The sequence below is a fragment of the Megalobrama amblycephala genome, linkage group LG1, assembly GCF_018812025.1.
Source record: "Megalobrama amblycephala isolate DHTTF-2021 linkage group LG1, ASM1881202v1, whole genome shotgun sequence".
NCBI lineage: Eukaryota > Metazoa > Chordata > Actinopteri > Cypriniformes > Xenocyprididae > Megalobrama > Megalobrama amblycephala.
This window is the reverse complement of record NC_063044.1, coordinates 59017604-59029293: the sequence shown is the minus strand read 5'-3', so window position 1 is coordinate 59029293 and position 11690 is coordinate 59017604. Positions and strand designations below refer to the sequence as shown.

Genomic DNA, 11690 nt, shown 5'->3' with positions numbered 1-11690 from the left:
TATTATAAGTCGTTAGTTCTGCGCGTGCTTGCATTGGTTCTGTTTGTGCTGTCTTTCTCTCGCCAACAGCAAGCTAACGTGTTCAGAGCAGCCAGCCCCAGCACCCACGGGGACCGACTCAAGACCTGGTTGGGCTCCCTGACCAGCACGATCCTGCCCAACGACGCTGTGGATCCCCAGCACCCAAGCAACGAGCAGCTGGACGACAACCTGAAACGACTAATGGCCCACGATCCGACGCCGAGCTACAAAGAATGGGCGAAAGTCATCCGAGCCATCGCCCACAACCTCAAGCTCCAGGCGGAGGATGCCCGGAGGAATCAGGCCCAGATTCATCGTCACCACGATCAGCGACTCGTCGAGACCCAGGACCAGCGTTGGACAGCGGATGAATCCAAACCCGAGCTACAGGAGGAGCTGCAAAGACTTCAAAAAGCCCTTGCAGAACTCCACCTGGAGGTGGAGCGTAGAGAACTGACTGAAAACCTCCAACACAGCGAAGCTCCCCTAGCCAAAGCAGAGACTAAGCCGAAAGACAGACACACTAAAGCCCTGACCTGTGAAAATCATCTTAAACAGGCCCAGAAAGGAGTTATGGCTCCGAAACAACAAAGAGACTATGTGAATGAACTTGACACTGGTTACAGAGTACTGAAAAGTGGCATGGGAGGGGAAACACACATCACAGAGTTTCCCCTAACCAGTCAAGAAGCCCTAATTCCAAATGGGGTTAAAAGTCCACTGCCCAAAACGTCCAGCGGCCAGGAAACTTGCCAGCAGCTGTCACGTCCAACTGCCAGCACCTGCGACAGGCTCTGATCCAAAAGCTTCCTGACCCTGCATCAGATCAAGGGCTCCCTGCTGCCATGGACCTAAAACGGGGCAGACTGAAAAACCATACACTTGCTACAGCCGACTGCAAACGGCCTACTTCAGAGCACGTGGTCAGCCAGCAATGGAGGAAGATTTCATCTTCAAAACTCTGTTTCTCCGAGAACTGCACCCTGCGGTGAGTGATCATCTGGCAGCCTTGGCCTGCTCATGCAGTATGTCTACTCAGCAGCTGCAAAACTTGGTCGATGAAGCTCACTCCAAGCAGAACACTGCTCCTGAAAAGACTGTAGAAAATCAAACCAGTTACACAGTCTCTGATCACTGCCCAGAAACCTGTCCTTACCTTGTTGAAAGACTGAGAAATGAAGCTGAAAGCCAAAATCAGACTCTCAAGTCACAAAGATGTGAGCTGAATGTGCAGTCGCACAGTCCAAATGAGGTCCACCTTGAACACACAGCTCCCACGCACCACACCATTGGTCGAGTGAGCCTGGTACCTCCTGTGTGCGTAGCGCAAATGGACACGTTTCTCTGTTTTACCCACAAAGACCCGCTAGACTGTTTTGAGCCCTTATTGAACGGCAGACCGCTGAAAATCTGGGCTCAAGTGTGTGAACTTCTGCCTTCCCAGTCACCCAGGCCACCTGAGCCAGACGGTCAGGTCACAGAGGTCGCGGGAAATCTCCCAGCTAACCGCGGGAACCCCGTCTCAGAGCACAGTTCAAGTTCGCTACCCGGCGCACTTCAACTCACCATAGACTGTAACTCCCTCTGCTCCAAGGTCACGACAGACTCACAGCTGAATGATGTAATTACAACAGACATTATTCTCACACTGTGGGCAGACAACTCAGCCTTCAGCCACACGCTGTTAAGTGCTCTCAGTGAAGGAACACCGGACCTCCCATTTGTCAACAAGCAAACACACTTTCCACTAGACTTTCGTCTGCCAACCATGATGACTGTCAAGTACATCTGCGTTTTGAACTTCAAATGGAACAACCGGCATTCAACCCATCACTTCCTTCCAGACCTCCTGATGCACTCTAATGCTCACACGGACAGTGCAAATGAGTTGTTGTGGGCCCCAATGACTGTACAGCTTCCTGTTGTTCCTGTCAACACTGCCAACTTCCTGTCAGGCCAGACTATCCAACAGGTCTGCATCCTGATCAACATACAGGAACCTGTAGTACCACCTTACACCAAAGGGGGTGCTATTTGGATCAACATACAGGAAATTGTAGTACCACCTTAAACCAAAGGGGGTGCTGTTTGGCTCCACACACAGGAAACGGTAGTACCACCTTACACCAAAGGGGGTGCTGTTTGGCTCAACAAGCAATGTGGTCAAACCCTAAGCCACATGCTGGGCCCCTTCACACTTTCACCTGAAGGCGTGGAACTTGGACTTGCTCTAAAAGCCACACCTCTAACTGAAGTGTCACCCTACATAGCTCACAGCTGGCTCAACGAATGCATGGTCGCAGACATCAGCATTCCCAAAGCCTACCATCTAGAATGGATAGTGGACCACGGCCCCTATGACTTTAAACTCAGGTTAACAGTCATTAACTTAATACCAGCTGCAATGGTCCCAGAAGGAAGCTTACAGACAACGCAAGGTTCACAGCATCCTTGAAGAGCATCTCCATCACTCCCATCAAACTGGTACCCACAGCACAGGTGCGCAGAACGGAGCTGATGGAGGACAAACACCTTGCAGTACCCACAGTCTCTGACCAGCCTGCCTGTGAAACTCAAAAAGGCGCTGCACCTCTGACAGCCAACCTGACAGCTAACACCACAACAACAGAGCCATTCCCAAGGTTTGAGCCTAAAGGCCAACAGATCCAGAAAGATGCAAGTGCCCTAAAGAATGACGCAGACTGTCAAAGACTCAGAAACGTCTTGCACAAATTCAAAGTGACATTTGACAAAGACCTTTTATGCTGTGGTCTCACTAAACTTCACACAGTGCATAGTGCAACACACCCAAATGCTCCTCCCACCTTCATCAGGCAGTACGAAGGTCACATCGCCCCACATGAACCAGTGCAGGAGTTTGTTCATTCAACAGAAGGAAAAGGTGTTATCTGCCCATGCAACAGCACCTATTCAGTCCCTACCTGGTCCATTGTCAAGCCAGACAACAAGTGGCGACCCACCAGCGACTTCAGGAAGCTGAACCAGCAAGTGCCACTGCCACAACGTGCCAGAAAGCACAAGTCTGCACAGAGCAGAGATTCAGCTGCCTGCCAAAACGGCTATAACAGCACACCAGCATTGACACTTGAGATAATGGTACCCCAACAACAGCAACCAACCTGTCACAGGTACCTCAAAGAGAATGCGTGCCAAGGAATGCCCACGGCCTAGGGTGATGGACGTTTCTACATCCATAAGGGCATCCCACAGGCAAATGCAGGGGTACGATGGTTAAGAAACCAACCCTGCCAACCACAGAACAGCAGGTGGGGTCCCCAGTCATGTCAGTATGGTGAAGCAGCAGCTACCCTCAAAACCCTTCACATCTCCTCAGCTCATAACATCAGAGAACGCATGTGCACAGACTCACACTTTGCCAGACACATGCCATCTTCCGAGCTGGAAACAGACTGGTTCCAAAACTAAACACAACATGCCGGTGAAACATCAACACATGTTCCAGACAAGTGATCACCTCACCCAAGCACACGACCTGATCGTTTACTGGGAAAAGGTGAAAAGATGCTTAAAGCAACCAGGGCGTGACAAAGGCGTGAACGACCAAACTAATGCCCTTGCCAAGACTGGCACCCTGCATAACAAACTATGGTCACACCCCACCCCAGTCACCCACCCTTAGTGTGGCAACAACTACCCGCAGCCAGCGGACTGTTCCCGCAACATTTCCCGCCTTACTGCCACTGCCACTGACAACCAAACTTGCCAACACTTCCATGCGAAATGCTTTGCACCACCACTCATACCCCTCCAACCTCCCGTTCACGGCATCTGGTCCCACGACGGCCCCTGGCCACAAACAACTACATGAGACCAACCACATGCTGCGTGTGGGAGTGAACTTTCTAAAATATGTCCCTGATGCCCTCACAGTGCCAAAGCTTATACTGCCACAGGGCCAAAAGGGGGGTGAACGGATATACACCCACAGCACACCATGTGCCAAACACCATGGCACCAGAACTGTTTATGAGACTTTGAAACAAGTGGTGTACTGGCCCAGCATGCAGAAAGATGTGGCAGAGTATGTCAGAGAATGTCAGGTTTGCTGTCAAGTCCAAACTGCAAACGCAAGTCACAGAGCTCCACTGCAAAACCGAGGAGTCACGTTTCCACGGTCAGTCGACCAGAAAGACTGGACTGTAAAACCTCCTCTGATGCTCATGGCCATCACAGACACCATACAGGAGTCAACTCAGGTGTTCCCCACAGAACTACTGATGGCACGGCAGGTGCCACTGCCGCTGCACCTGTACCAACCAGGAGGCTCGGGTCTCATCCCAGCCTTCACCACTCATCAGCATCGCAACAAGCTCCGCCTACAGCTGAGAGAACCACTCGCAACACAGAGCCAAACCCTGCAAATCACCTGCAAATCCCGGAAAGGTATTGTGATGGTTCTCTGTAATCACAGCTTCCTGCTGATCCAAACGGCGAACTCAATGAAGCAACTGTTTACAGCCTTCCCAAATGACTTTGCCCAAAAGCAGCTGGTCATAGCTCTGATGACAGACCTGCTGCGAGAAGTTAGCTTCTCTATGGACAGAGTGGCTATGAATAGGATCCCTCAGTATCCTACACAAAGTGTGCTGGACTTTGCTACTGGCAGACCCACCAAGACTGTTCCAGCCCACCTCACTGACTCCCTGGATGCTGCCATCCTACTGCACGTCGACCCTGAGCAGAATGAGTTGGCTGTCCTTCTCAATCTACCCAGCGGTGAACGAGATAACATCTCCAGACCCAAAGACAAGGTCAATATCAGGTGGTGGCAATGTAACACCCATGCCAAGAAACAAACCTCAGATGTGGTAGCCCACCACAACAGCAACCCACGGCAGTGCCTGGCTCCCCACTTTAGCAGGTGTAGTTTCACCAAAGACTTTCAGTACTTCTGCCCAAACCAGCTCTTCCTCAGAAACCATACTGAAGGAATGGGCCGGTTGCAGCCTATGACCAGCGACACACGCTGCCCGGCCAAACCTCACACCCCAGTCATCGGAACACAAGCCGAGATGGTGGGTGATCAACTGCTCATCCACACCCCCACTCATGCTGCCACCCTAACCTACAATCAGCACAGCACCGCCACTCGTGTCAACCTGCCCAATCCAAGTAAGTGGATCCAGGTACCCCTGGGTTCCATCCTTCATCGCAGCCATCTGGCAGTGTACTGTCTCTCAAGCAAAGAGGACCAGTCAGAACTGGAAATCCCATCCTCCTCCAGGAATCACCATAACGCCTTAGATCCAGGACTGGAACTGAGGATTGACAAAAGGGGGTCCCAGCTAAGTGACAGTACTCCCATCGATGCAACCCTCCAAGCACTCTCACGACTGCCTGTCCTGACCAGCTCACCTAGAGCCCGAGCTTGGACTGCTGCCAACACAGTCCGTTGCCTCCCCATGGCAATCAAGTACGCACTCGCCCTGGGCCTGGCCTTCATCCTATCCAAAGCGACCAAAGGGATGCAAGAGTCCACAGACAAGTGCCCATCCGCCCTTCCTCAAGGACCAGTAGGAACCACCTGCTGTGTGACCATCCGGATCCATGTGCCATCAAACTTGGTTAACGTCCAACGAAGTCCGCACAGGAACTTCGTTGGCCGAAAGGGGGACTGTAACGCCTGGATGGATCCGTTCAGAGTCAATAAACTTTGGAGTTTTCAGAACGCTTTTAACCTGGTGAACTTTGTTTATAAATCACTAAATCGGCGCCGGACGGCTGTGACTTTCGGCAGGTTTGTGGGCCTGCAATGGTAAACAGAAAAGTCCAACTTCCTCACTTTGGTGACTTCAAAAGGAGCACCCCCCCCAGAGACTGACCAGATCCACATTCCAACACTCCACACACACAGGGACACACAAAAACACACACACAGACACATACAGAAACACACAATCATACATTTTTAACTGTATATGTGAACTACCACTATGCTGGAATATATATATGATATATTTTAGAGCCTATGCATGTTTCCTAGTGTTTAAATGAGTGTATTTGTGCTAGTGTGCATTTTAATAGGGGAATCCTGTCTGTAAACCATAACTTCTTCCCTATGCCTTTCCGACCTATCGAGTTTGATCTCGTTTTAAAGCTCCGGACTTGAGCTATTCATTGAGACATGTCACAAAACGGACAAATGCATTTTTCTATGTGTTTAATGATCCTGTGAAGAACGTACTCCATCTCGAAATCCGATCGATAATCATTAAGTATGCAAACTCAGCTAGGAGACCAAACAAAGCAACTTTGCCCGCCAAATAGTGCTGCGCCTCTATTGGCTGCTACAATTCAGGAGGTGTGTTAGCTTGGGTTTCCATAAAGACAACGACACACACCTTCGCTGGTTCTTGTCTCTTCGCGCTCTCTTCTTCTTCTCCTTTGTCTCCCGACTGACTCACGAGCACCTCGTGCACGGACGCCTCAGGTGACCGCGCTTCCCAACCACGCGCGCAGTTCGGGAGGACCACTTCCTTAGACTCTCTCTCTCTTCGGCTAAGTTACTTAAGCTTAAACCTCTTTTGAAAACCCCGCCGGAGAAACCCTCTCTGAAAGGACCAACCCAGCCAGGCGCATTGAAACTGCTACACACGGACTTGAACCAATAAGCAAGTATTATCATTTATCTGAATTTGTCTAAACTGATTTCTGTGCTGGCTCTCTCTCGAAAAGGTTTAACAAAGAATTTGCCATCCTTTGATCATCTTTCTTTCCATGTCTTTTCTTCATTCTCACTCTTGTGTATATATATGTGTATACCTTCTGTATATATTTTAGACATATAATCTCAGTCATAGTTGCATATATTAAACACTTTAATTCATGCTCGATTGTTCTGTTTGTTCTTTCAACTGAAGACCAAGTCACTTTAACGTTTTTCGATCGCTTTTTGCTTTGAGGCTATAATAGCAAGTTATTTTCATGGCCAGAAAATAACTCTGTTTATGATATTCTGTGAGGGACTTAGTTTGCTGGACAAAGAATTATTTCTCTAGATAATTATTAAACCAGAACTAATCATATATGTAATTGATTATAATTCGTTGTAATTGATTCACAATATATGTTTAATTCCCCGTTGGGTTGATATATGAATCATAATTTATTCATAACCTTATGAATTATTATATTCATATTTCATCCATAAATGGATTAATAACTGTACGAACCGCTACATTCGTTATATATTACAGTCATGTATATGGCTTTCACATTTTATTTGTTCCTCAGATCTACGGTGGGAGAGAGCCTCTGTTGGGCCCATCAGTGTTAAGGAATATGGAAAAAGTAACTAAATGGCTGTGTGGTCATGTGGATGCTGAAAATTAAAGTTTTTAAAACCTATCTGACTTTTTTCTGAAAATTTCCCTCATCACCATGTTGCAACATGTTGTTTTTGCACACACATTAAAAGGAATTCACTTCAAAGTATTTTTTTTTTTTTAAACTTTGCAGGAAACATGCTGAAACTTAACTCTCTTTTGCAATCTAGCCCTAAGAAATGACAAACAGCGTCGTTTACTAGTTGAATGTCAGACATCTGCTTGAAGTTCCACATGAAATGACAGTTTTTAATTCTGTAAATCCAGAGGATTTATGTGGCTATATTCTGCATTTTGTTGTTTGGGTGTAGATTAATGTTTGGCTTGTAAAAACGCACTGCATTATGTTTTCATGGTTTAAAAATAAGTCTTCATTTTACAGTATGCTTTTTACAGTAGCAATGTGTCATTGGCTGATGTCCATTTTGTGTTTTGCATTAACATTGAACATTTGTGGCAGTGATGTGTGTGTGCATATAATTGCCTCCAGTGACCTTATTGACTAACATGACTGATTAATCAGAAATACCGTATGCTACACAATTTTACTGAAACATTAAATATTTGCTTTTGTTTATTGGTTTGTAGCTTTTATATACTTTTAGGGACAATTATGTGATGACAATGACTTTTTAAAAAAAAAAATATGCTATGTACAATACTACTTTGAATCTGCTGCTCTTAATCTATTCTTGCTATTCTTAATAATGTGCTTATATTTTATTAGACTTTCATTAAGTAAATGAAAGGGCACAATATCAGTTTATAACATTTCTTCAAGCTGGTTGAGTATAAAGTTTTGACTTAATTGCTTAAAGTCGTTTATAAATGTCATTTAAAACACAAAACACTCCTATTTTCCTCAACCCGATGATGACTCAATGATTTTCACCTGTGACATGATGCATAAGTAAGTTAACAAGTCCAGGGAACCATTATGCTTGATGCTAGAGAGGTGGAGCCAAGCTCACTACTGCTATAAACTCCTATAAATAAAGGAGGAAAGCCAAAGGTCAGTGTTAAGGATCTGGCAGTTTCTAAATATGGGGTTGAGGCAAGGTGGCTTTGGATTGGTGTTTATGCTTGCGTTTAGCTTGTGTGAAGCACAGTGGCAAGGAAGGTCAGTACATAATCAGTACCTATTTGGGCAAAAGCCATTAGCACAAGATTCTCAATGGGTTGAATCCAGGGTTTCTCAGAGATATGAACCCAGCCATCTTTTTTTTGCACCACATAGGTTTCCTGCTCAGTTTCCTGTCCAGACACTAGCCAAGGCTGGCTTTGGAAAGCCTTCTCAAGATCTTTTGGGTGTTCAGTCAAAAGAGCTGTTGCAGGGTCCAGTGGCAAAACTGACGTGGAGCTTTCCAAGTCTACCAGAGGAACCACAGCAGCCAGACATTCCCTTCGAGCTGCCGCATCCTATCCCTCCCAACAGTGTAGCGGCTCAGTGTGGAGAGAATTCATTATATGTGGAAGTGAAGGAGGACTTCTTTGGGACTGGGAAGCCACTGATGTTCTCAGCTTTTACACTGGGAGGCTGTGCTGCAACTGGAGAGGATCCTTCTGCTCAAGTGCTCATTTTTGAGTCTGAACTGCATGGATGTGGCAGCACATCAGCTGTAAGGTTCTGTTGTGAAAATAAACGTAGGTATTTTGAACCATCCACAAGTGTTCTTCTATAAACCTTTCTGTTTAGGTGACTGAGGATGAGCTTGTCTATATGTTCAACCTTATCTACACCCCACAAGAGGCTTCCTATGGTGTTCCTATTGTCAGGAGCAGTGGTGCGGTAGTTGGTATTGAGTGTCACTATCCAAGGTAAGGGCTAAATTCATTCAGGATTGCAGAAGAAGGATGTTAATATCATAAGCACTAAATAGTGACTGCCTCTAATTCCTTGACAGAGTGCATAATGTGAGCAGCAATGCCTTATTACCCACTTGGGTCCCATATGCCGCTATTATAGTTGCAGAGGAACTTTTGGTCTTCTCCCTCAAGCTCATGACTGGTTGGTACAATGTAAATGTGTTTGTAACATGCCAGTGCTTGTGAGACTGGGTTAAAATGCCACCTTTGCAGATGACTGGAGATTTGAGAGACCTTCTAACCAGTACTTCCTGGGTGATTTCATTAACATTGAGGCTTCAGTGAGGCCGTACAACCACGTTCCCCTCCGTGTGTTTGTGGACAGCTGTGTGGCTACTTCAATCCCTGATACCAGTGCTGTACCCAGATACTCCTTTATTGAGAATAATGGGTGAGAAAAGGGCCTTCAAGTACCATTCATCAATGAGGCATCATGGACTCAATTAATTTTTTTTTTTTTTTTTTTTTTTTTTTTTTTTTTCTCCCCTACCCCAGGTGCCTTGTTGATGCAAAGCTTACAGGCTCCAGCTCTCGCTTTATGCCCCGAACTCAAATTGACAAGCTGCAATTTCAGTTGGAGGCGTTCAGATTCCAGCAAGAGACTAGTGGATTTGTATGTATGTGGTTTAGCAGTTTGGATGCATCTTTGCTTGAAGTGTACGAATAAACTGTCCTCTTTGTAGGTCTACATCACTTGTGTTCTCAAGGTGGCTGCAGCATCCAACCCTACTAATGTTGAACAGAAAGCTTGCTCTTTGTCTGCTAATGGGTATGATTCCTTTTTTCTTTTTTTTTTTTTTTTTTTTTTTTTTTTTTTTTTTTTTTAATTACCCCAAAACTTTAGTGTGTGAGGACTTGTGGTTTGCCTGACAGGTGGGTTGCTGCTGATGAGGATGATCAGGTGTGTGGCTGCTGTGATGCAACCTGTGGCACTAGGAGTGGAAGTGATCCGCTTCTTAAAGGTATGTGAATAAGCTTATAAAAGTGAACGTATGGATTTCTGTTGCCATGTGCTTTAGTGTTCTCGCACTCTTCTGCAGATCGGCGGTGGGAGATGGCATCTGTTGGACCCATCAGAGTCAAGGACTATGGTTTTGGTCCGGTGTAGTGTAATAACTGCAGAATGACAAAATAAAGTCATGTTGGTCATACTGTTGAGTTGCTGGATTATCTAAATCTGTTAGTGTTTGTGGCTAAATCTCAGTGCTGATGACTGTAGCATCTGGATCAGACATTTATTCACTATAGTTAATGAATTATCCATAAACTATCAGTTTTGTGAACAATCCCCCTAAAACAACTAGCATCCCAAACATTGCTAACACACAGGCAGAGGGGTCCTGTTAAAGGACAACTGATAACTTTTATGGTCAAAGAATTTTGCAGAGACTAGTGACTCTAACTTCATTCTTTCAGAGAAGGACAAATAAACCTTCTTAATCCTATAAATTCTATATATAACCACTTGATGTATAAACATGCATCCAATTTTACCATCTCATGACTTTCCTTTTATAGGCTTTATTCTATGTATTCTCTTTTGAACCAGAGTTGCAAATTCGTTGTCTGAAATCCCATCGGAAGCATGTTTGGACTCTACAGACTCATTTACTATTTGGCAATTTGTTACATGTTACTCTGACACATTAGTATTATAACAATATAGAAGGTTCTTCTCTCATTAATCCAATCCAGTGTCTTATGCTAATATCCTGCCAAAAGCACAAAGACGTATTCCCTCTGAGGGGACAACTCCTTATTGGCTCAGACACCAAGAGGGTGTGACATCTTCAACCTTTTAAAATTACTGATCACAAGATCAGTCTCCTCTCTCCTGTAGTGAAAATGCTGATTTGAAGATAAGCTAGAAACTGCTAAGGAACCCCAAGCTTGTGCCAGGCTTTGGCCTAGACCTTCCATTCACTAAAGATCCTCTGAATCCAACTGGTTCTCTTTCATCAAGACAATATCAGCAGAGATTCAACGGGAGCCTCCACAAATTGCATCAGGACAGTTTTAATTCAAATGGGTGAGACATGCAAGTATCAAACTTGGTCTCATTATTTAATACGGTGAGTCTCCTTAGCCCTTTTAAAGAAGGGTCTGTTAAAACTAAACGGATGGTTTGCTCAAGGCTGTTAATCTGCTGAATTTCAGACAATGCTGTAACTTCTTGCTTTCCTGTATTCTGCTTCAGCTCTCTTTCTCTTGGTAAACTATGTATGTGTGTGTATGTTAAAGTGTTTAGTCTAGTTAATAAAGTCTTTTAAAGTTCATGTCACACATAAAGTTGTCTGTGTTTCATGCTCATATACTGGAGTCCCTATTTATGCAGATCCTGACTACATGCTCTGAGTAGTACTGTACAATAAGATTATTTCCCATAACCTGGAAATGAACATTTCTTAGGCTAGAATTAATAAACAATTAACACTG

The 11690-nt window shown here is 45.4% G+C and overlaps 1 protein-coding gene across 2 annotated transcripts; it reads left to right on the top strand.

Moving 5' to 3' along the window:
* The first annotated feature begins 8369 nt into the window (after positions 1-8369).
* LOC125276885 (zona pellucida sperm-binding protein 3-like) lies at positions 8370-10405 on the top strand. Of its 2 annotated transcripts, XM_048204840.1 has the most exons (9): positions 8370-8508; positions 8626-9007; positions 9085-9206; positions 9293-9396; positions 9468-9645; positions 9750-9867; positions 9938-10023; positions 10128-10216; positions 10295-10405. In XM_048204840.1, the coding sequence occupies exons 1-9, from the start codon at positions 8432-8434 to the stop codon at positions 10360-10362; spliced, it is 1224 nt and encodes a 407-aa protein (XP_048060797.1). In that variant the 5' UTR covers positions 8370-8431; the 3' UTR covers positions 10363-10405. The 2 variants fall into 2 exon arrangements, with proteins under 2 accessions (XP_048060797.1, XP_048060788.1); XM_048204831.1 differs by having other exon boundaries at positions 8417-9007.
* Positions 10406-11690: the final 1285 nt, after the last annotated feature.